Here is a 25,833-nt window from a genome sequence, read left to right on the forward strand (position 1 = left end):
CTCAAGCCCCTGGCCAGGGTGGGAAACCCAACTGGGATGGATCCAGAGCTGGCAATGTTAGCATTTGTTGGTCCACAGGGGCCCAGGAATGCAAGGGGCAAAAGGAGGCAGCAACTGGGGATGCCGGGATGTTTTTCTTTTTCCCCCAAATGCCCATTTGTTGCAAGGGTAACAGAGGGGGACTGTCCTGAGTGCCTAGAATGACATGTCCAATAAAACCTACAAGACAAAGAAGAGGCATTTTTTGTACCCCACTTTTTACTACCCAAAGAAGTGTCGAAATGGCTCTGAGAGAACTGACTGGCTCAGTCACCCAGCAGGCCTCATGTGGCTCAAAGCGGATTGCAATTGCCTTCCCTTTCTGAGGGAGGAGAGGCTGAGCGAGCTCTGAGAGGACTGGTCCAAAGTCACCCAGCAAGCCTCATACGTCTCAAAGTGGCTTACAATTGCCTTCTCTCGACAACAGGTGCTAGGTGAGGCAGGTGAGGTAGAGAGAACCCTGAGAGAACTGGGACAGGGCCAAAGTCACCCTGCAGGCCTCATATGTCTCAAAATGGCTTACAATCACCTTCGCTCTCTCTCTCCACAACAGACACCCTATGAGGTAGGTGAGGTGGAGAGAGCTCTGAGAGAACTGGGAGAGGCCCAAGGTCACCCAGATGGCTGCATGTGGAGGAGTGGGGAATCAAACCCAGTTCTCCATATTAGAGGTCACTGCTGTTAACCTCAAGACCTTGCCTTTACGGTTCTCTCAGAGCTCTCTCAGCCTCACCTATCTCACAAGGGGCCTGTTGTGGGGAGATGAAAGGTAGGCGATGGTAAGTCACTTGGGAACGACTTTGGGTAGTAAGAAGTGGGGTGCAAAAAACCAATTCTTCTACTTCTTCTCTTTACCTAAGACCTGGGGAAACTATAGCCAATCTGTGAAGGATTTAGCACAAGGCAGAGTCACACTTATACGGAGTACAAAAATAAAACATGGAGCCCTGCTGGATCGGACCAATGGTCCATCTAATCCAGCACCCTGTTTCACGCAGCGGCTGATCTGTGCCTCTGGAGGCCACCCAGCCAAGGCCTCCAGGTACGCGATGTAAGAAAGTAGACATGCACAGGCTCCTTTGATACGGGCAGCCGGGCAGGAGTGAGACCCCAGGGGAGGGTCTGGTTCCTCTCCAAGCAGGCTGGGTTGGAATCAGGGCTTTTCATGTTATGCCTCTGAATACAGAGGAGTGATCTCCATGCCAGGAACAACATGAGGAACTTTTTATTATTCCGTGTTTTATTCCCAATATTATGATTCCACACTTCTTCATCAAGAAAACCCAGGATAGTTAAGTGTACAAATATAAATCAGGTGAGAGAAACCCAGCCCACACACTTTGGATACAGGAAATGTTCACAAGATGCATACAGGTAATAGCACTGCACAGTACAAAGCGGCTTTACAAACTTACTTGGATATATGATTAGGGACTGTAGTCTATATAATGCTGTGTATTGCTTATTGTAAGTGGTAGGATCCTAATATGTAATTTCTCTATTGCTTATTCTGTGAATACTTAGAGAGCCAGCTTGGTGTAGTGGTTAAGAGCAGTGGCCTCTAATCAGGGAGAACCGGGTTTGATTCCCTACTCCTCCCCCTCATGCAGCTAGCTGGGTGACCTTGGGCAAGTCACAGTTCTCTCTGAGCTCTCCAAGCCTCTCCTACTTGACAGGGTGTCTGTTGTGGGGAGGGGAGGGAAGGTGATTGTAAGCAACTTTGGGACTTTTTCTGGTAGTAAAAAGCAGAGAATAAAAAAACCCCAGCTATGCTCCCGTTCTTTCTGGTAGTTCTAAACTCCTAAAGTCTTAACGCACTGGTTGCTTGTGCTGACTCACTTTATGCCTCCAGCCTGGAGTTCCCGCAAGAAAGGCGGATGACAAATAATGTTACCTAATACATCCACCTAATACAAAATCTGTCACCCAGCTGAATCTTCCTTGATGATGGCCAGCAAGTTTCTCCTCAACCTGATGGCTTGCAATCCCAGTTTTCATGTTTCTGTATATATTTACAAAATATCTGTAGTGCCTTTTTGTTCCCCAAAGGGTTTCCAAACACAGCCATTTAAAAGCAACACAACATGAATTGGAATCCAAACATTTAAACATCATAGACATCACATAATGATACTTTATCTCAAATCTACAGAAATGTGTTGCCCTGGAGAATATTGATGAGTTGGAGGGTAGACTCTAGGGCAGTGCTCCCCTGGGAGGTCCCAGGATCCATCTCTGATCTCCAGGAGTTTCCCAACTTGGATCTGGCAACCTTGCCCCCACCCCCTCCAGGAACCCAGGAGGGACTTGGCTGCCATGTAGAGGATGGAGCAGAGTGGTTCTCTCTTGCCCCGGAGGGACGGACCAGATCCAATGGGATGAAATTAATCCAAAGGAAATTCCGTCTAAACATTTGGAAGAAGTTCCTGACAATCAGAGCGGTTTCTCAGTGGAACAGGCTTCCTCGGGAGGTGGTGGGTTCTCCATCTTTGGAAATTTTAAAGCAGAGGTTAGATAGCCATCTGACAGAGAGGCTGATTCTGTGAAGGCAAAGGGGTGGCAGGTTACAGTGGATGAGCAATAGGGATGTGAGTGTCCTGCATCGTGCAGGGGGTTGGACTAGATGACCCATGAGATCCCTTCCAACTCTATTATTTTATGATTCTAACGCTAACTAACTTCTACCTCCCAATGACTAATCCAGTAAAAAAAAAGTTTTTATTTGCTCCCAACATTTATTTATTTGGATTTTTAGACTGCCCATTCTTTGCAGCTCAGCAAAGAATTTCGAAAATAAGGTCAATTTTTGAAAGCAAATTCTGTAGTGCTGGGGCAGCCACTGAGAAGGCCCCGTGCCAACCTACAAGTTATACCCTTAGTAATTGTTATACATTCAAAAATTGTGATCTTCCATAGTGTAAACTGCCCTGAGCCGCCATGGGAGGGTGGTATATAGATACAATTAAAGAAATAAATAAAAATAAAATTATGAGCACATCGCTGGCAGATTATAAGGTGCAATCAAAGTAGCAGTTGCTGTAACATCCATGTTGTAAGAGTTTTAACAGAGCCATTGTAAGGAAGATAGCCTACATGCATTGACATGACGCATGCCTCCAGCTGAAGGGCAGACTGGGAAGCTTGGTGATTTTTCTGATCTCTCCTTGAATCTCCTTGTTTCTCAAGCTATAGACAACTGGGTTGAAGAGAGGGGTGAGGACAGCATAGATCACTGCAATGACTCTCTCGTACTGCAAGGATCTGGATTGAGTCAGTCGGACATACATAAAGCCCGTTGTCCCGAAAAAGGCAAAAACCACGATGAGGTGAGAAGCGCAGGTAGAAAAAGCCTTCTGGCGGCCTTGGGAGCTCTGCATTTTGCCTACGACAGTCAGTATCTTGACGTAAGAGAGGGCGATCAGGAAGACAGGACCCAGGATGACTAAGGAGTGGATGATGAAGTCCATCAGGATGACACCAGATACGTCAGCACAAGGGAGGTGGAACAGCGGAGGGAAATCGCAGAAGATATGCTTGATGAGGCTGGGCCCGCAGAACGGGAGCTTGGAGATCAGGATGATTTCAGGCAAAGGACACACAAAGCCACAAACACAGCACCCGACCGTGAGCCGGAAACAGAGCTTGGTTGTCATGGTGGCCGGGTAGGTCAACGGGGCGCAGATGGCTAAGTAGCGGTCGTAGGCCATCACTGTGAGCAAGCAAGCTTCCGTGATGCCCAGGGCATGGAAGAAATAGACTTGCACGAGACAACCGCCAAAGGAGATGCGGTTCCGCTTCTGCAGCAGGTCCACCAGCATCTTGGGGATGGTGACGGTGGTGTAGCACACCTCGAGGGTAGCCAGCATGGCAATGAAGTGGTACATGGGGAGGTGGAAGCGGGGGCAGGTCTGGATGAGGGAGAGGATGACCGTGTTGCCCAGGAGAATGAGTGAGTAAGCGAGGAGTAAGGAGGCAAAGATGAACGCGTGGAGATGTTGTAGATCCTGGAAGCCCACTAATTCAAACTCCGTCACACTGGTCTCATTAGCAGGTTCCATCTCGGCTTTTAGGATGGCCTAGTAAAACAGAAAGGTACAATCCTTTCATATGGAAAAACAAACCCACTGGAACATGGCTTTAAATCCAAATGTCACAGCACAGCCATTTGGTTAGCAGAATGAGACAGGGCTATGGAGCGGCTGTAGTTCTGGACAAGGATGAAACCGGGATCCAGCAGCACCCTGAGGACTGATTAAATATATCCCGCCGTGAGCTTTTGGGAGTCAGACCTCACTCTTCACTTGGGCTCAAATCCCCCCTCAACTGTGGAGACTCACTGGGTGACCTTGGGCCAGTCACTCTTGAGCCTATCTCAAAGGGTTGTTGTTGGGAGGAGAAGAAGAAGAGTTGGTTCTTATATGCCGCTTTTCCCTACCCGAAGGAGGCTCAAAGCGGCTTACAGTCGCCTTCCCTTTCCTCTCCCCGAGGAGAGGAGAAAACCGAGGAGAGGGAAATGATGTACTTTGCCCTGGTCTATTTGGAAGAATAGCAGAATAAAAACATGCCAAATAACCACCTCCAGGGCTTATAAGACGCCTCTCACCTTTCCCCCTTTCTATAAGCTTTTAGATATTTAAAAGAGGTTTATCCCCTTTATCTAAATTTCAGCTGCGTTTTCAGTCCTTAACATTTTACTTTTATTCTTCCTCCTTTTCTGGTTAATTTACAAAATCATATTTTTCTGCATCTCCCCTAGGTAAAGGTAAAGGTATCCCCTGTGCAAGCATTGAGTCATGTCTGACCCTTGGGGTGCCGCCCTTTAGCGTTTTCTTGGCAGACTCAATACGGGGTGGTTTGCCAGTGCCTTCCCCAGTCATTACCGTTTACCCCCCAGCAAGCAAGCTGGGTACTCATTTTACCGACCTCGGAAGGATGGAAGGCTGAGTCGACCTTGAGCCGACTGCTGGGATTGAACTCCCAGCCTCATGGGCAGACAGCTTCAGACAGCATGACTGTTGCCTTAACACTCTGCACCACAAGAGGCTCTTGCATCTCCCCTAAGAAGGCAAAATTGTTGCCTTGCCCCAGGAAGACAGGAACCAGTTCGCTCTGGGGAACTCTTGGGGAGAGCAGTGAAACCTGAGGGAGGAGTTGGAATCGTCCATACTCCCTACGTGTAGCAGATTGATGTGGTCTCTGAATAACATAACGTAAACTACGCTCAGGCCATAGAGAGTTTCAAAGAGTTTGTGTGTGTGTTTGTGTGTGTGTGCATCAAAGGGAACTTTGAAACTTTTGAGCATCAAAGGGAACTTTGAAAGCTTCTGCCCCCCCCCCCCAACCCTGTTGGTCTTTAGCTGGGCCATAAATGGAAACTAAAATGAAATCATACGCAAATGCATGGCTGTACCAGCACCATCCTCCATAGAGTTACACCCTTGAGAAGACCATCTCCCACAAAAGTGAGACTTGCAAATCCACCCCCAAAGAGAAACCTGCCCTGGTATTTGCATAATGGATGGTGGATCTAAGGTTCCTCCTGACGAGGTTAGCGAAACAAAGCAAAGCAGGGAGAGGGATGGTGGAGTGATTGACTCTCCCTGGGCAGCCTATTCATAACCGATATTGGTCAAGAGGCAGCAAGAATGAGATGCTTCCCTTTGATTGGAAAGGCTTATCTTTTCCCATGCCTCTGGGTCTAATCTTATCTCCCCTTTGTTTCACTGCATTGCAGTCATGGCCATCTTGATTGCCTTTGAACATGAACAGCCCTGGAGAAGGGGGAAACTCCTACAAAGTATGGTGCTATTTTGGGTGATCTTGATCAAATGCATTACTGCAGCTAGGGATGCCAGGACACCTGTGGGGTGGGGATGTCCTTTAGTAGAAGTTTTGTGTGTCGAAATGAGTAACGGAAGTTTTCTGTGATATGGAGGGGAAAAACATCAAGATATAACTAACATAAGGTGACCAGATTGTCCCACTTTTGGAGGGACATCTGGGGTACCTGGCAAATTGTACTTATGTTGGAATTAAAAAATATATATTACAAATACTATTTTTGCGTTTTATGCATTCTATGAAACGTTTTGTTGCTCCATATAGACCAAATTTTTAATCAAGACCCCCCCCCCCCCCCCGGTCAATGGTGTCCTGCTTTACCAATGTTAAAATCTGGTCACCTTAAACTGACAGTTCTGTGTGGACCTTAATGGCCTAGTCTGATTTTGGAAGCTAAGCAGGGTCACAGGCAGGCAATGGTGAGCCACCTCTGCTCATCTCTTGCCTTGAAAACTTTACAGGCTGCCCAAAGTTAACGCAAGACTCAAGAAAAGAAAAGGAATTTTTTATTCTTCTAGGGCAGTTGGTAGCCTCTAAACATGGCTTCTGTTTCTCTACAACAGACTTTCTCAACCAGGGTTTTGTGAAACCCAGGGGGTTCTTGACAGCCCTGGAAGCTTTCCCAAGTAGGTAGGAGTTAATTAATTTTTATATATTGTTCAAATTTGTTCAATATTTATCAGGCGATGTGACCATGGGTGGGAGTTAATTATATCTATAATATATAGTAAACATATAATAAATTTGTTAAACATTTTATTAGGTGATGCGGCCATTTATGTCAACCCGCTTCTCCCCCCAAAATGGCCAGTGATGGGCTTGGAAGAGGTGGGAAGGGGAGGGCTCCCCTATGCTATGCTTCCCACCATATTCTTCCTGATTGTGCCACTTCTGGGGTTTCTTGCGGCCTGAGGAATGTTTCAGGGGTTTCTCGAGGGTAACAAAATTGAGGAAGGCTGCTCTACAACAATGCAAGAGTCATTCCTCTTCTACTGGAACCTCCATGAAAGATGTTTGTGCTTCCACATGGATACTTATCCCTTGAATAAAACTTGGTTGGTGCCGCTGGACTCAAACTTTGTTCTGCTGCTTCAGACTAACATGGCTACCCGCCTGAATCTAACACCATGTATGTTGATCCTGTTTTTCAGAATCGGAGAAATCCCAAAGGTGCCTCTGAGCATGTGGTGAAGGTTTTTGCTTTGCTTCTGAGAAACCACATAGTGCTCCCCACTCATTCTAGCTGAGAAAAAGGAGTGGACGTCGTGCATCCGAGCAAGCGTAAACTGCAACATTTCTCCCATGGCCTGTTAAGTCCAGGCTGAGGCTGAATACGGACCAAAGTTCATTTGCCAAGACATTTAAACAGCTGGCAAACCCATCCCATAAAATGGGGAGGAGAATCTGTGCTGGGTTTCTGGTTGAAGAAGAAGAAGAAGAAGAAGAAGAAGAAGAGTTGGTTCTTATATGCCGCTTTTCCCTACCCGGAGGAGGCTCAAAGCGGCTTACAGTCGCCTTCCCATTCCTCTCCCCACAACAGACACCCTGTGGGGTGGGTGAGGCTGAGAGAGCGCTGATATCACTGCTCAGTCAGAACAATTTTATCAGTGCCGTGGCGAGCCCAAGGTCACCCAGCTGGATGCATGTGGGGGAGTGCAGAATCGAACCCAGCATGCCAGATTAGAAGTCCGCACTCCTAACCACTACACCAAACTGGCACTTGAGTGTGAATCAGTGATGAAACAGCACAACAGATTGTAGAAAACGCCACGGGGAAATGTCAGGGCTGCTAAAAAGGGCTGCTTGTGTGTGCTCTGAATCCATGAACAGGGCAAGCTCCCAGAGATCTCATAGAATCATAGAGTTGGAAGGGGCCATAGAGGCCATCTAGTCCAACCCTCTTCCCAAGGCAGGATCAGCCCAAAGCATCCTAAAGCATCCAAGAAAAGTGTGTATCCAATCTTGGTTTGAAGACTGCCAGTGACAACCGCCAACCTGATGCCTGTTCAACCCAGTGGCCCCTGGTGCATGTTGAGAGCCGGGGTTAGGAGGTAGTCCAAGTCTACGTTACTGTGGGCACACCCAGTCAGCCCCAACCCACCTCACAGGGGTCTTGTGGTGAAGTCACCTTTGGGTCCCCATGGAAGTACACCAATAAACATGTTGGTGGTGACAATACATTCCAGAACCTTTGTGAAACTTCTTAATTAGTCCTTTCTCACTTTTTAGAACTCTTTCTCGATCATTTTTCTATCTTGTACCCATCGTTAACAGATTATCATTGATTCCATTAGTAGATTTTTGCATTATTTCTTTTATATAACCTTTTTAGGGGGGTAAACCCCCAACAAACCCACCCTTCTTGTGCATGGCCTTGCTGTATAGTGTTCAGATCCCTAAAAGGATATTTTTAAAAATCCCGCCACACCAGCTGAGGCAATTCAGTTTCGCTTTGTAAGGTGAAGTTTCACCAAAGAGTTCAGAGTTTCCTTGGCTACCTTACAGAAAAGCATCTTCCCTCAAGCCAAACAAATAGGGAGAAGGATTGCACCCCTTATTGGCTCTTCTTGGCTGATCTAGGTCACGTCCTTTTCCTGTGAACTAGGCCAAAGGTTGTAGCCCTGTCCACACTGTGTTCTACATAGTGGGACTAACATAAAAGTAAACATGAACAGGAAAATCCTGCTAGTGATTTCCAGGATAGCGAGCCTATCAGTTGAAATACTTACCAGTTGTGAATAAAGAGAAATAAACTGCACAGATCCTCAACAGAAAGTGTCAGGTGTACTTCCCTTTTCATCTAGCTATATACCATTCTCACTTCAGCAGCCTATATGTTAAAATTAGAACAACGCAGGTAAGATTAGCATGGCCCTGCGCAAGGATGACGTGCAAATGGTACCATACCTGACTTACAGAAAGAATTCTTCTCTCATCTTGTCCAGAAGTGAACTTGGTGCCCCAGTCGAGGAGGAGAAAATATCATCTCTTGCTGAGGCCCCTGTGGATGCTCCTTGTTGTTCATTTCTGTGATTGTTGCACAGAGAGTAATCATCTCCCCAAGGAAACAGATTACCCAACTGACTGTAAAAATGATATTTTAAAATGTGAACATGTCTAGGGAATTTATCTGGAAGAAATGGGACTGATGCTATTACAACTCATGCTATTACAACTGATTTCCAGACAGCAGAGAAAATGTCCCCTGGAGAAAATGTCTGATTTGGAAGGTGGACTCTATGGCCTTGTACCCTGCCCTCCCTAGGCTCCAACCCTCAAATCACCAACCCAGAGCTGGTAACTTTAGGTGACCGGAGTCAAGAGTGGGCCTTCTTTGTGATGGTACCTCAGTTGTACAATATGGTTACCCCCAACACTCTGTCTGGCGCTTCTTCATTAAGTTTTAGGTGCTGGGCATTAGGCTGGATCCTGAGTTTCCCACCATCCAAAATCGTTTTCGACTTTGGACTTCAAATGGATTTGTTGCTCATGATGCTTTAAAGCCTCTTTTCAGTTTGGCTACTGTAACAACAATGTCATTTTCGGTCAATAACAACAAGAAGTTTATTTTTATAGCCTGCCCTTCCCAGCTCGTTCAGAGCAGGTAACAAAAGGTATACAAGTAATTCACATATATTTGTTTGGCCCATTTTTAATTCCAGTTGTGGTGTTGGAGATGAATGCTGCGAATACCATGGGCAGCCAAAGTTACCAACAAGATAGTTTTAAAGAGGAGCAAACCAACTATGTCATTAGAAGGGAAGATATTACGGCTAAAGCTCACTTACTTTGGACACATCATGCGATCCAATTCACTAGAAAAATCGTTCATGCTTGGCATGGTCAGCGGCAAAAGGAAACGTGGTTGGAGGTTATAAATATAAACCTGTGTTGGAGGTTATAAATTCCTTGATTTCCCCTGACATCTTATCTGAAGTTCCCCCAGTGTGGGCTCTGGAAGGAGTTTCGACCACCAGGCTGGTCAAGTCACTGGAAACTGAAAATCTTCTAATAGTTTGCTGGTGATTTTTAACTTTACCACTTGATTTCATTTCTAGCTTACTTATAGTCAGGTAAGAAGAAGTTACTTAAATTTGCATAAGAAGAACTTCGTTGAATGGGATATTTATTTATTTAGCCATGGACTTAACCTTATGCTTCAACTATGAATATTTTATAAAGTTCCTTCTGGTTCTTTAAGACCACTGATGGCAGGTTAAATTGTTATCTCTTTGCATAGACTTCTCCATTCACACTGAGAACCTAACTGTTCTTTACAGTGGTCTTTTTTCATCGCATAAGTTAAAGAAACAAATGAAAAGCAGAGAAATCCTCCAAACCTTTCAACGCCCTCTATTTAGCACACTGCTCTGCAATTTGTAGTAAGTTAGAGGACTTCTCAACAGTTTAATGAGGACAGTTCTAAATTCCTGTTCACAGATCAGCACAGAGATTGCCTCCCACAGTTAGTTCCACATTCACATTTGAAAGGGAATAGGTCTTTCTGATGTTATCCCTTTTCTTCCCTTGATTAACGACAGTGAGGGGGTATTTTCCAGCTGGACTCTGCCTTAAGGGAGAGTGGCTGATATCTTTGTCTCTGTGGTGCAAGCAAGCAGAGGGGGACTGAATTCCAGCCCTTCCCCTGTCCTTGAGTCTGCTTCAGAGCCCACATTTGGATACCTTTCCCCGCCCTTCCCTATCAAATGGACAGTATATGGGGGTGCCTATGACCAAACTATCCCCTTTTCCTCTCCTTTATCATTGTAGTTCAAAGAGCTGCAAAACAGCTAACAGTCCTCGAATTGCGCACAACCGGAAGTCCCTGTTTCTCTTTTGAATTGTGATTATAAAATATTTTCTACAATTCTTGCAAATAGATTTAAGAATGCATTTAAAGAGTTAATTCATGAAGATCAGACAGGCCTTATACTTGCTCAACAACTGAGAATGAATAGTAGTTATTCACTGGCAGTTTTTAAGAAAAAGTTGGATACACACTTTTCTTGGATGTTTTAGGATGCTTAGGGCTGATCCTGCGTTGAGCAGGGGGTTGGACTAGATGGCCTGTATGGCCCCTTCCAACTCTATGATTCTGTGATTCTGTGATTCTATTAAATAGAATATTATGATAAAAAGTCCAACAAAGAAACAGCAATAATGTTTGCTGATGCTAAGAAGGCATTTGATAATATCTCCTGGATGTTTATGAAAGAAATATTGTACAAAAGAGATTTAGGGTAAAAAGCATAGAGGCTATATATTCAGAGCAATGGGGAAGATTACCAATTAAAAATGAATACACCAAAAAATGTCAGATTAAGAAAGGGACTTGTCAAGGGTGTCCACTATCTCCGCTATTGTTTATTTTAATTTTGAAAACCTTATGTGAAGCTATTAGGTTAGATGATAGAATAAAAGGTCCTATGATAAGAAAACATTCTTATAAACTTCCTAGTCTTCTTCCTAAAGTGTTAACATTGATGGAACAAATTCAGACATTTGGGCAAATGGCAGGTTTTATAAATAAAGAAATAAACGAACGAACGAATGCATGAATAAATATGACAAAAATATGAATGGTCAAGCAAAAAATGTTTTATCAAAAAATCAGGTTTTGAAATTATTAAAATAGTTAAATACTTAGGCATTTATATTTCCTGTCACAAGACCTTATTTCATGATAATGATTACAAGATATGTTCCTCAAAAAAAAAGACTTACAGAAATGGTCAAGATTAGATTTGTCTTTACTGGGGCGACCTGAATTTCGGAAAAATTGTTAAGCAATGGACATTGTTTTGGAACTATATGGGGGAAAAATACTATCCAGACTTTGAGAAGATCTGTAAATTTTAATATAGTAGTATCAGGTTTTAAGTATAATGTCACAGATCTAGGCTTTACTATTTCATTTGTTAGGGTTAGGAGAGATGTCTTTATATTTGTTTGAGTTTTAGGTTAGTGAATTGATGTATTAGCCATGGGTATGGATTTTTTTATATCACAATAAAATATTATAATGCAAAAAAAAGAGAGAAGAAGTTAGCATTAAGATCTTGAACCTTCTCCAATTTGGAGACAGTGTAGCTGGGAGACCACTGATGACAAGCAGTCACCCAACAAGCAGACCAGGAATTAGAACCTCCCAGAGGTTCAGCCTTTCTCAACATTTTTACCATTGAGAAACACCTGAAACATTCTTCAGGCTTTGAGAAACCCCAGAACTGGCGGGGTTATGCAGGATATGGTTGGGAAGCATGGCTGTGGACACGCCCACCCAAGGCCCCTCCCCTTCCCACCCCCCTCCAGGGCCATCATTGGCCATTTTGAGAGGCGGTGGGTGAAATGACATGACCATACATGCTAATCTCATCCCCAAAGTGTTTAACAATTTTTTAAAAAATATATTAAACATTAATTCATTCCCACCCATTCAGGAATCCCTTCCTCAAAGGATTTCACAGAACGCTGGTTGGGAAAGCCGGTTCTAGTCTGGCATTCTAGTCACTCTTATGACAGGGTTATTTTTATTGCCGCTGTAAATATTTTATTTTTATTGCTGTCGAGAGATATAAAGTCATGCCGTTTATTTTATTATCTACGGGGGAAGCATTAGAGATTTCATTTTGAAAGGGAAGGACACACATTTCTTAAATCAATATTTGTCTTGCGCTTCCCCTGAAAGCTCAGAGTCATAAATCCCAGAGACGAAAATCACTTCAGAATAACAAAAACAACCCCCCAAAAAGAAAAATCCAAGCCTTTCTTCAGTACAGGGAAGCATAAACTCAATTCACCAAACTCATCAGCACCAGTCTGCAGGCCTCCAGCAGAGGGTTAGCCCAGGCATGTCCCATCTCTGCAGCTAAGCAGGCTCAGCCTTATTAGTAGTTGGATGGGAGACCTCCAAGGAACACCAGAATCATGCCATGGAGGCAGGCGATGGCAAACCACCTCTGAACATGGCTTGCCTGGCTGCCAGACAATCATGAGATCCCTGGCTATACTACACACGTGCCGTATGACTGGTCGGGGTTTTTGTACCCCACTTTTCACTGCCCAAAGGAGTCTCAAAGCGGCCCGCAATCGCCTTCCCTTCCTCTCCCCACAACAGACACCTTGTGAGGGAGGTGAGGTTGAGCTCTGACAGAACTGCTCTGTGAGAGCAGCTCTAACAGGACTGTGACTAGCCCATGATCAACCAGCTGGCTGCATGTGGAAGAGCGGGAAATCAAACCCATTGCCATATTGGAAATGTAACTTTAAATTAGACTGCCAATACTTCCAAGGAGAGGGTCTTCTCATTGTTCCCCTGCCAGATCTTTGCTGGTGGGGAAACCATCTCCAGCCTCCTTTCCCCTAATGTTTTTCCCTTTGCTTCTCTTACTCAAAGGGAGCTTAATTCTCCCTGCCCCTGAGGGGCATTGGTTTATTCTCATTTTTCACTCTAGCGGAGGAATTTTCCCTCCCTAGGTGTAACATGGCTTATGTTTTGTATGGTAGGCTTATGATGCTTGGGGAATGCCCCAAAGAAATTTTATTCCCTGCCTGAGCATGGAGACTTTCCCCCTCTCTGGTGGGCCCTTCTCCTTCCAAAAGGGTTTGGCCAAGGAATTTGCATCCTGACAAGATTGCTGATCCTAAGGCCATTTCAGGGCTCTTGATGAACTGAGTGATGCAATTAGAGTGAACGGCTTAGGCGGGGCGGGGAGGGGGGCATTTGGAGACCCATTCAGAAGCCAGGCTATAAAAGAAAGGTTGAGGAGACCCAACAGACAGCAGGACAGGGAGGGTGAAGCTCCACAGAAATTCCTTGTGACGGACTCCAACATCTCCAGAGAAGTCTTCATTGCTTGGAAGCCTCATTCTTCTTGGTAAGAAGGTATGTTTTTTTGGGGGGAGGGGATTCTAAAACCTGTGATTTTAGAAGATAGAGGAAGAGTGTCCTGGCTTTTCTCAGAGGCGCCAAGAAATTCTGGACAGTCCCATCCTAAACTGTAGCACTCTCTGTTTCTCTTTAGATAGTGCTTTCTGTTTGGGATAGGGCTACCTGGAAGAAGCCGTCATGCCTTCAGAGATCATGGAGGGAACCACGCTGGTCAAAAGAGAAAGGATTCTGGAAGGAGACAATGGTGCCCAACCAAGCATCACTTTCTGTGTTTCCAATGGGATAGTGTAGCTTCTCTGGGTACCATTTCCCTTGCTAAAACCCACAAGGTTTCCCTGTGTTTGCCTCACTCTGGGCAGGTCCCGAGCTTTCTCTTGCTCCTCCAAAGATTCCTTGCTTGGCCTGTTGCCCCAACTGAGGCATACGCCTTGCCTTTGTGAATGGTGTTTGCTCCTGTTGTGGTGACAATCCATCAAAACAAGCCAGCTGTTGACCTTCTTCTCCAGAGAGGTTGAGACTGAATACTTTGAACCAAATGACTGCTATTGCTGTGTGTTTGTGTCTTCAGAAGCCAGGGTACTGAGAGTGAGTGATGTAAAAAATATCACCTTGACTCCAGCCAAAGCCCTTTGATCTCAAATGCTGGAGGAATTCTGCCAGCTCTGGGTTGGGAAACCCCTGGAGATCTGGGAAGGGGAGGGACTGCAGGAAGGTATAATGCCAGTCCACCTTCCAAAGCAGCCGTCTTCTCCAGGGGATCTTGGTTGTCTGCAGATGAGCTGTAATAGTGAGAGATCTCCAGGTGGCACGGCACTTGCAGGAGAGGCCCTGCAGGTCTCCATGAGCACTTCCTCAAGGTTTTTTTTTTTTTTTTGCTTCAGGTTGGCTTCCAAATTGCATCAATCCCCCCCCCCCCATACTCTCTTACACATAGTTCTGTTTGCTGGTGATTGTGCTAATATTTTCTCAGGGCATGCTGGTCATTCTCATTCTGCTTGTTTGGTGGCTAGCAAGGGACTGTTCTGTCTCGGCAAGAGGCATTTCTGTGGCTCTCTTGAGCTCATTGAGTAAGTTTCGGTGGTGCTGAGCCATTCCTGAAAGGTCCATCTTAATCGTGGCACTCTCTGGGATTTGTTGAGATGGTGTTGCCAGGTTGAGTTGGAGCTCTTGTGTGTGTGTGTGTGTGTGTATGGTAAACCATTGTGTATTTTGCAGGAGGTTCATGGGAATATTTCTAGAAGTTCCCCTATTATTTCATTCAAGTGACTTCATGCTCCCCGCAGGAGTGCTGGGAGACACCATGCAAAGTGATCCCTCTGAGGCCTTTACAAAAAAAATGTAAAACAGGAAATCTCCTTGGAAATATTGCTGGATTTTCATCCACATTGTTGTAAAAAATATACTGCCATTAAAAAAAGAAACATACCCCAATGCTTACAAATGGGACAACGCTACGTTTGCCATTTCAAAAGTATTCCAGACCTTAGTAGCATATAGAAAGGGAGATTTTCAGGAAGTGTCACAAGAATATGTGGAAATGTTTAGATGTTGATGCTTGGGTGCTAAGTGTTGGGGGAAAGTAAAGGGTTTTTGCCATCACAGGCCTCAACTTGTGCTGGTTTCACCAGATCCATTCCCATTAATTTGCCACCTCATCAGAAGCACATGCCCTGCAAGTACAAGTTGGTGAGTGCTTCCTTGATGAGGCTCAAGTTATGTGGAAACTTCATCGCTGCTGTCCTTTTGTACAGGATCTGTTTCTCTTTAGCGTAGCAGGTTTCAGTTTGTTAAGCTTCCAGAGAGTACAACAAAATCAGAGACCAGGGGCACCTTTAAGACCAACAAAGATCTATTCAAGGTGTGAGCTTTTAAGTGCATGCACACTTCCTCAGACAATGGAACAGGGATCATAAGAGTACAGATACAAGGAGAAAGTAATGTTGTGATGCTGTTTACTAATTTGCTACTAATTTAGTTCCTCTTTATCTATACTTTTAAAAGAATTATCCTCCTGCATATTTTCAACACTGTGATGTTGTTAACTAATTTTCTACTAATCTCCGCTATACTTCCATGATCCCTGTTCCATTATCTGAGGAAGAGTGCTTGCACTCGAAAGCTCACGCCTTGAATAAATCTTTGCTGGTCTTGAAGGTGCCCCTGGACTCTGATTTTATTGTGCTGCTTCAGACCAACATGGCGACCTTGAATCTATCTTCCAGAGAGTAAAGTCATCCAGCAGTTTGAACAATGGAACAATGGTGCATGTCAGTTCAAGGGGCTGCTGCCAAATAGTTGGAACACTGGACTGGGGAGACCGGGGGCAGGACCTTAGATAGCCTTGGACTGGTCACTGTGGGGGGGGGGGCGGGATGTAAGAAGAAAATGAGGAAACACCCTGAGCTTCTTGGAGGCAGAGTGGGATAAACATATTTGTTTAGATATTTATACACCTCTTCCCCCACCCCTTCTCTATTATTATCCTCGGAACAACAACCCTGTGAGGTAGGTTTGACTGGGGAAGAGTGAATGGCTCAAGGTTTTGTATGGTAATTAAAAAAAAACAACGATGGCTAATCCCAGCCACCTTTTTCACTGTAACTTGTTCAGTTCTTCACTTTATCCCGTTAGGTTTTCTTTTTTCCCATGTAGGTCAGGGGTAGTCAACCTGTGGTCCTCCAGATGTCCATGGACTACAATTCTCATGAGCCCCTGCCAGCATATGCTGGCAGGGGCTCATGGGAATTGTAGTCCATGGACATCTGGAGGACCACAGGTTGACTACCCCTGATGTAGGTTTCATGTTAGTGGCTGTCCTGTGGATAATTTGAAAAGGGGAAAAAAAAAGATTAACTTTTTCTCCAGTGTGCCAAGATATTTCTGGAAAGTCCCATTCTAACTGCTGCACCTCTCTGGGATTTGTTAAGAAAGTGCTGCTGATTAGGATGGGGTTTTTGGGAGAGAACCCCAGAGAAGCTGGTTCCAGAACTGTTTGCAGGACAGCAGGTAAAGGACTCTCTTTGAGATCCACGCCTCTCGGAGAACCTGCTGTCTGAAATAGAACAATGTTGGGATTCTCTGCATATTTCCAGGCGGTAACACCCAAACAAGCCTCACTCTCCGCACTGCAGATGGGAAAGTGCGTTTGTATGGGTGCTATTCCCTGCGAGGAAAAAGCCCGAGGAAACTTCAGTTTGAATAGAGGCAACAAATGCCAGAAAAGTACTTCCTATATTTGATGAAATCTAGGGATCCAGCTATGGTTTTAACTTGGGTGTCCCCAATGTTCTTCCTTATTCTGCCTCCTGTCCCAAATGCTGGACCTAGGATTCCTAGCATCGGCTTTTGAAAATGGTCTCTTTCCCCCAAGGAAAAAGCTGTTTGGCTCCAACCCAATAATTTCTGCCATTTGCCTGAAAACCTCCTGAGAATTTGAGATGTGGCTGTTTTTTGATTTGGAAAGGCTGGTCCTGATCCTGGCTGCCTTTTGAAATACTCTGAATGTCCTGCTAAGAAAATGTGGAAGGCTTTGTGTGCTAAAGTTTGTGAATAAAGAGATGGGTTTTTTTTGGGGGGGGGATTATTTCTTGACTAGATGAGGCAGGGGTGGGCAAAGTGTGGCCCTCCAGATGTCCATGGACTACAATTCCCATGAGCCCCTGCCAGCAAGTGCTGGCAGGGGCTCCTGGGAATTGTAGTCCATGGACATCTGGAGGGCCACACTTTACCCACCCCTGAGCTGAAGGTTGGCTAGGCTTCCATGCTTGTCAGTGACAGGGTTCCTCATGCCTTCTTTGAGCCTGCCCTGCCCCATTGCCTCATCTGAGACACATGCTTCATGCATTTGCTAATGGTGCATGCTAACGTTGAGACCTGGGCTCTGAGGGAAAAGAACCATTGTCCTGCTTCAGCAAAAGAAGTGAAAGGTCCCTCTGTCTTCATTCTGTTTCTCCTTTGCAGGACAAATCCTAGCTGAACAACCTTCTTCCCCCCCGGAAAGGCAGCCTAGGGCAGGGGTAGTCAAACTGCGGCCCTCCAGATGTCCATGGACTACAATTCCCAGGAGCCCTTGCCAGCATTCGCCAGCGAATGCTGGCAAGGGCTCCTGGGAATTGTAGTCCATGGACATCTGGAGGGCCGCAGTTTGACTACCCCTGCCCTAGGGCAGGTGTTTCTTGCAGGGCAGAGGTTTCTCCATCAACAGGATGGGATGCGACACACCAAGCAATGCCCTGAGGACTCGCTCTAACTGCAGCGCTCTCTGGGACTTATTGAGATAGTGCTGTATGGTTAGGGTGAATCTGTTTGGGTCAAAACTCCTTCTGGCATCTCAAAAGGACAGGACTGAAAGGCAAAATGGCTCGGAAGTGCCCAGTGCTTGACTCCTTTTGCTTCAAGGTGGCGCCTGCTGCTGGCATTTCTATTTAATTAGATATTTGTCATTCTCCAAGGGGAATTCAAAGCAGTAAACATCCTTTTCCCACTTCTCTGTTTTATCCCTGCAGCCATCACCCTTTGAGCTAGATGAAGCTGAGAGACTGCCCCAGGTTCCCATGCAAGCTTCCATGGCAGAGTGGGGATTAGAAACTGGGGGCCATTTTGCACAAACTTAAAAGTGGCTATTTGGTTGCCGTTTCTGAAATCACTACTTAAAGTAGCGAAAATTGTCCGTTACGCACAGCTGCGGTTTTTGTGGAATTTGTCACTTTCACTTTGCGGTATTTTCGTTACCCACAGGTTTCCGGCCTCGGTCTTCTCGCCACAAAGGAGGTCCCTTTTTGGCGCTTCTGGCTTCCCGTGGCCGTCAATCAAACAGCTGGGGACACCTTTGACCTCCACCCACAAGCCGCAATCGGGAGGGGGTCCTTTAAAAAAAAAAACCCGAAAAACACGTGGCAACGAATCATCGATAAATCATTGTTGCAGTTAGACAGGGTTTCCAATGTTTCCTATGAAAAATGGTTTTATGAGTGAAGCCTGCACCCTGCCCACAGATTACTTGCCTACGTGTACCTAGGCAAGCACTCGGTTGGCCTCACTCTTTATTCTCCCAGCCCCGTGGCCACCACTCAGCTAAACGTAGCAATGGAGAAGATTATTCTTGTGTTGCTGGCTCAGATGCTAGCAATAGTCCAGCGTATCTGTGCCACCGTGTCGCGGACGAGATCTGCTTACGAGGACTACAGACTACGTGTGGACAGAAGGATGGCCATCACTAGAAACCGATCTCTACGGGCAGCTAGGAAACGCTGGCAAGCTCTATCAGAGGTCCGGTTCCCCAGACAGTTCTGGGTGGATGAAAGATCGGCCGACTGGTGGGAAAATGTTGTGATGTCTCGCTGGGATGATGACCACTGGATTGCAAACTTCAGAATGTCGAGGGGAACTTTTTTTGAACTTGTGGAAACTCTCCGTGGGTGCATGGAGAGGCAAGTAACTGGCATGCGGTGCCCCATTCCAGTGGAAAAAAGGGTGGCAGCCGCCTTGTGGTACTTGGCCACCCCGCAGTACTTCCGGACAGTTGCCCAGCAATTCGGATTAGGAGTCTCCACGGTCGGCGAAATCCTGCTGGAGTTCTGCTTGGCCATGGAGGCAGAATTGTACAGCAAAGTGGTGTGCCTCGGAGACCAGCTTGGAGCGGTGGGTGCCCTTATATCCCCTTTGCCCTTTAATTTTTTTTTTGACAGGTGAGCAACGAATACTCGATGCGCCCCACGTTAACTTTGAATCCTGGTGTCTATTCTTTTCTTTTTCTTTCCTCAGAGTATGGACGGGTTCGCCGGTTTGGGGTTCCCACATTGTTTTGCCGCAGTTGATGGCACCCACATCCCGATCCGAGCACCTGAGGGAAGCATAAAGGAGCACGGGAACAGGAAGGACTTTTGTTCTGTTCTCCTTCAAGGAACCGTGGACTTCTCCGGACGGTTTATAGATGCCAAGGTGGGGTGGAGTGGGAAGAGGCATGATGCCCTTGTGTTCCATGAATCGAACCTCAGGGCAACCATGGACGAAGGGGTCTTTGTCCCTGGCAACCCCACCACCACCATAGAGGGAGTGTGTGTTCCGGCATTGGTGCTCGGAGATGGAGCCTACCCCATACGACGCTGGCTCATGACTCCCTATAAGCGGCCAAGGACAAATGTGCAGAAATACTACAACCTCAGGCACTCCCGCACAAGGAATGTTGTGGAGCATGCCTTTGGCCATTTGAAGGCTCGGTTCCGTTGCTTGATGTCAAGACTAAATGTGCATATAGACAATGTGACACCATTGATCATCGCATGTGTCATCTTGCACAACATCTGTGAGGACAAGGGACATCACATCCCCTTCCCCGTGGCTGAACCAGAACCTGTGGTCCTTGAGGATGTGGCACCCATCCCTCAAGCCAGAAAAAAAAGGATCTATGCGGAAGGGTGCAAGGTTCGGGAAGCTATAGCCAGTCACCTTTACAGAAATAGGAGACGGTTATGATTGTGATTTCTTGCTTATGTGTTCTCTGTTAAATAAAGTTTAATGTTCTTTGTTCAACCTGGTCTTCAGCCACTATCTTTGTGTTGTTTGACTAAGTAGCGTCTAACAACCAGCGATTCTCTGGTCCGAAAGCACTTTAACAGACCTCACTGCCTCACTGTAGTAACACCCCTGTGAGACTGACAAACACAATACGGAAGCACTTTACAGGCAAGGGTTGGGGAGGAGGCTAGCCAGGAAGTGTTGGCGACACCTACTCCAGTGGAGGACATAGGCACTGATTTTATTTGAGGTTCCAGGGAATAATTCCATTGGTGGACAGCATTGATACATTTAAAGTTTTGGAGGCTGCTGGGAGCAACGCATATTCGTTGCCTAACCGTCATTCCAAAGATGTCGAAGCCACAAAAGGGGTCGTTCTGGCAGCGAGCCGAGGCTGAGGCACTTTTGGAGCTGGTGCTCCAGTCCAAGACTATTGGCTGCCTTCTGGCCAGCACGCACTGCCACACTAAGGGGGCATATCAGGTGCTGGCCACGAGGATGAAGGAGAGGGGGTACGTCCGGACCTGGGAGCAGGTCCGGACAAAGTTCAAGCGGATCAAGCTTGATTTTTTAAATAACATTGAGCAGTGGGGGGGGGGGGTCCGCAGCCAAGTGGAAGGACAGTCTTCCATGACACTATGATGAGGATATGGGAGAAGGCTGGGAAGCCCCCCTCGAGATGCGGAGACATATGGGTGAGTTCTGTCTTCCTTCTGGTTATACGTTTACCCTTAAGCATGACTTGACTGTGGTGGCTATGAGAAGCCTCTTCCCCCAAATGCTTCTACCTACTTTGGGACAGCAGTAAGATGCTGTTATTTCCAGCAGAGATTACCAGCCACTAACGTAAAACCATAACATAACAGACTAAAAACATGTTTCTTTGTTAATGCACTGCTTGAAGACTTGACCATAGGGCTGATGCCATCAACCTAAAGGCTCTGATTGCAGTGTGGTCTTCAAGGGTGTGCAATGTTGGGTTTGCGTGCTTAAATTTATGGGACCTCCTTTCCTCAACACAGCCGCACAGTCCCCAGGGAAACTTTCCCAGCCTACAGCCAGCCAGCAGGAAGGGGGGGAGGAGGAGGAGGAGGGTCCTTCCACCTCTACTAGAGCAACGGGTGAGAACTGTCATTCTTTAAAGGAGACCCCTGTGTGTGAACACCCCATAAAGCCATAATGAAGACCTCTGTGATCCTTTTATTTGTATTTTAAAGCAGAGACAATGAGGGCCAGGATGACAAAAATGGAGGCCAGGCTGGCATCAGTTGAGGGTCTCATGGAGAGACAGAGGACTGAGTGTGAGTTGTGAACCAGTGCTGTGGTGTGGGTTGTGGTGCTAATATGTGTTCCTAATGCAGGTATGTGGCTTATCATGTGTTTTCCAACCATTTACAGGGCAGGCAGCGGTGGCAGAGCTAAGAGGGGAGCTGGACACTCAGAGGCAGCTTGTGGCTGAAATGCAGCAGAAGGAGGAGGATGCACGTAGGTTCTGCACACCCACTAACACCCCCCCCCCGACACACCGCACATCACGGCTAAGTTCCCTGCAAATGATCCTCAAGTCTAAAAACTGCCTGTGGCATTAATGTGTATTTGTTTTTCCTCCCTACACAGTGAAAAAGAAGGCGGAGGAGAAAAAGGAGGAGGAGAGCTGGAAGAAGAGGACTCGGGGGACAATGTCCAGGCTTGGGCGCCAGCTTCAGGAGCTAAAGGAGGGAGGAGAAAAAAGTCCCTCTGAGCCAAAGGTGGCAATCCGTAAAAATGAGGGGAAAAAATGTAAGGGGAAACGCGGGGGGGGGGGGGGGGGAGGAAACAAAGAAGAAGGTGGTGCTGGAGAGGGGACTAGTGGGCTTTAGAATTGTGGTTTTGGTTGGGGTGGGGGTGGGGGGTTCCCTGTTACATTCCCTGTTTGATAATGTTTGTTTTCTATTTATTAAAAATAAAATGTTTGTAATACTGTTGACAAAAAAGGCTCCAGTGTGACTCCTTAAACTCACACCCCTTTCACCCCACAACCACACAACACAGTTTAGACCCATTCACTAGAAAGGCCGCTTTTGGCCTGCCTAATGCTACAGTAAGGCACACTGAGACATAAGCAAAACTATAAACTTTATTTATGAAACAAAAACCAGCAGAGAACTCATGAAAAACCAACAACTATTTAACCTAAGAGGGGGAGTACTTGTCTGAGGGCCTCACTTTCCTCTTCCCCAGAACTGTCCTCCTCCGAGTCTGAGTACCAGCGTCCTGAGAGGGGGTTGGTGGAGGTGGTGGTGGTGGTGGTGGTGGTGGGGGTCATGGTAACGTTTATTTGAGGAGGGTTGGCACTCTCCCTGTCCTCTCTTGCCTCCACGACAAGAACCACCCTCTCCACAAGTCCCCTTATCAGGCGCATTCCTTCAACGCTTGCCCGTAGTGTCTCCTTGGTCTCTCTGAAGACCTCCCTCATTTGCCTACTCTCCTGGAGCTCGAGCTCCAACATGGACTCTTCGAAAGCGGCAGAACGACGCATGTCCTGCTCGCATCGCTCCAGGAGACGCTGACCAACGTTTGTCAGAAGGGAGACACGCCTCTGCCTCGTGCGCTCCCTCTGCGGCCTCTCCTCTGCTGAAAGCGCTCCTCTAGGGACATCACGGGGGGGGGGGCTGGCAGGACCCACGGGGGCTTCCTCCTCCTCTGAAAGAACCTCTGTGGAAAAAAACAGAATTTGAACTATTAGTGACAATAATACTCCCAACAAGGCTTAGTGAGCACATGGTTACAGGTTTGTAGGACTCTGTTCTGGCTAGAAATGGACAGTTCTCAGTCCCGCATGCTTACCCTCTCGAATTTCTCTGGGCCTGTGATGGGTAGGAGGTCTATGCACCCTGTGCTCCTCCTCCTGTGTGCCCGGGATGAAATCTGCAAAAACATAAAGAGAAATGGTTTTCGGAACAAAGGGAAGTACAGTTAGCTTCCACACTCACCACCAGCAACATAGAGGTACCTTCTTCTTTGTCCTCGCAAAGAAACAGCCTCCTGCACAAACAACAAAGCAGAAAGCAGTTTATACAGACCCTTCCCCCCCCCATTGTTCACAGAAATACTAACCAAGATTTGTAGATGCCCCTGAATCGCTATGAAGGTCCCCAACAGCTGTGGACTCACAGGGAGAAGGCTCAGTTGTTGGGACCTGAGTTTCTGTGGACAACAGCAGACAATAGTGAAAAAGGAGCAAGCACACAACCCACACTACACAGCATGCTCTCAAAGTAGTACCCAGAAGAAGTGCAGCAGGCCTATAGGGGAGGCATGCTGTACATCTTCCAGGGGGTTATTTCAACAGTAGCTTTTAAAATCAAAACTAGCATAACAAACAAAGCAGTATAGATACGGCCTATTAAGCGTTGCAACAAATACACGCGAAAACGATTCCTAAACATCAGGTCACAAAAATCACACATTTCAGCAATGCTTCAAGTGCTTACCTGAGGCAAGGGGTGTCTGCTCCAGAATGCTGGTGTCCTTGCCAGGGATGATCCCCAGCAGGTCCAGCGTTATGAGGTCCACCCCGCGTGGCTGTTTCCGGGGAGGAGGATGAACAGTCCTCCCCGATGAGGTGCCCTCTCCTGGGTCTTCCTCCACGGCTGGTCCCTCCACTGGAGCAGCTGGCCTCTGGATTACCTTGAGGCTCCTTCCAACTCGCTTCGGCCGCCCATCACCGTCCCCCTTGCTGTAAATCCCACGCTGGACCTTGAAATATGGGCGGGTAACACGAGCGTTGCCTGACTTCTTGTGAGGGCCATGGCCCTCATGTATTCTGCCCTCATTGTTTTGGTTTTTGAGCGGCATTCCAGGCCGGTCCTGTGGTGGCCGAGGGCCGTCATCCTGATGGCCACCTGCTCAAAAACCTCCCGATTTCGATGCGAGGATCGAAAGGTGTCCTGCATTCTCTCCTCTGCGAAGATCGGCATCAGGTCCCAGATCTCCGCATCCCTCTATGTGGGTCCCCTGCCGGTTCCCTGGATGGACGGAGTCCATAATGCTTTCGCAAGTGGCTAAGCAAGATGGAGGTGCGAGGTGCAGTGTGCCGCTGGTCATGTACCTTCCCGCACACAAAGACAGAAGGACTTGTCGCCTCCTGATTGGATGGGGTGCAGTCGGGGAGACGTAGATTGGCCACCTGAGGTCACATGTCACGTTCAAAACTTTTCATGCGGGAACAGGAGCCGTCTCTAGTAGCCAGCTTGGCGCTCTTATTGTTTGACTTACCGCATGCGCAGATTTGTTTACACGCGAGAAGAGCAGTATGGACATGCAGGAGCCATTTTACTGAAATGTCCGCCATTCCACAAATGCATGCCGATGGTCTACCCACAGCAAGGACAACCACGGCACACAACAGTTCCCGAATCATATTCGCCTCCCCAAGCAAAGCACAAGGCAGAACAAGATTATAAACTGCGATCAGAGATAATTCGTTGATATGCAACGATATAATTTTTTTTAAATGCTCAGTGAACAGTGACTCTGCCGGCAGGGGTTCTAAGTTGTCGGCAAGCACAACCACAGCACAGAAACGTTCCCTCGTTATATGGCCAACTGATGGCTGCTGTGCTTTTAGATTCACTTTCCAGATGCAGAACCCTTTCTAACAGCAGAAAACGAAAGGTGCTTTAGGAATGAAGTCCAAACAAGTCAAGAAAAGGATGCCCTTTGCTGTGAAGGAACTCCGTACTATGACAGGAAAGGTCCAGTAGGCATTCTATCAAATCCAGGATGGAGGAATAGCTGGGGGCACATGTTGCAGCTGTGGAAGTCAGAGGAGCAGGAAGGAAGGCAGTCTGCTCAGCTGGTTGATAGGGGGAAAGAGTACTAAAATGGGGGGGGGGGCATCAGCAGTGTGCCAGCATGCAGACATCATTCCCCATGTGCCCTGAAGTGACATCAGCATGCTCCTGGGACTTTGGGCAAAACTCTGTGGCCCAAGGGTCAGGATGCTGCCAGTAAAGCTGCTAACAGGCTGACATCAATTCTGGTGTGCACAGGAAGTGATGATAGTGCATTGCCGGTGATGTCAGAGCCTTATCAGCAAGCACCCCCCCCCCACTGGTAAGTTTCTTACCACCTGTGGCCAGGATGACCTGGCCACCCCATGTAAAGAGACAGCAGCTCAACAGAGGAGAGGAAGGACAGAGAGGGACTGGATCTGTCCACCTTTCTTGCCCTGGTGCCGCCCCAGGAGTATTGGTGCTCTTGGTGCAAAAAGATGTTACAGAGTCCTCCCAGCACTCACAGTTCCTGTTATATCCAAGAGGAAGTCTTAATGTAGCAGTTAAAGTTATCCCTCCCTCTGTGCTGTGCTGCTCATCGCCATAGCCTCTTTGAATGGAGGCCCTGAGACATCAGCCAAATTTGGTCCCGGAATAAAGAGCACAGTGGTGAACGACTTCCCACCAGCAACCCTGTCTTCCCATTTTATTATTGGGTTTCAGAGGACTCTTGTGTGTTTCTCAGAAAATGTCTTGGGAAGGACTGAACCTTCTGCGTTAAATCAAAGT

At 46.9% G+C, this 25,833-nt stretch overlaps 1 protein-coding gene and 1 non-coding gene across 2 annotated transcripts; one reads left to right on the forward strand and one right to left on the reverse strand.

Annotated features, from left to right (window-relative positions):
• Positions 1-3,128: 3,128 nt before the first annotated feature.
• Positions 3,129-4,097, reverse strand: LOC143825516 (olfactory receptor 6N2-like). Its single transcript, XM_077313543.1, has one exon. The coding sequence runs from the start codon at positions 4,095-4,097 to the stop codon at positions 3,129-3,131; it is 969 nt and encodes a 322-aa protein (XP_077169658.1).
• A 4,596-nt stretch (positions 4,098-8,693) lies between these two features.
• LOC143826859 (U6 spliceosomal RNA) lies at positions 8,694-8,796 on the forward strand. Its single transcript, XR_013227140.1, has one exon. It is a non-coding gene; the product is annotated as a U6 spliceosomal RNA (small nuclear RNA).
• The last annotated feature ends 17,037 nt before the right edge of the window (positions 8,797-25,833 follow it).

Source organism: Paroedura picta, chromosome 16 (genome assembly GCF_049243985.1).
Source record: "Paroedura picta isolate Pp20150507F chromosome 16, Ppicta_v3.0, whole genome shotgun sequence".
Lineage (NCBI taxonomy): Eukaryota > Metazoa > Chordata > Lepidosauria > Squamata > Gekkonidae > Paroedura > Paroedura picta.

Bases quoted from the DNA above. Each gene is read 5' to 3' on its own strand.
- LOC143825516 (XM_077313543.1), bottom strand. From the start codon at position 4,097: ATGGAACCTGCTAATGAGACCAGTGTGACGGAGTTTGAATTAGTGGGC.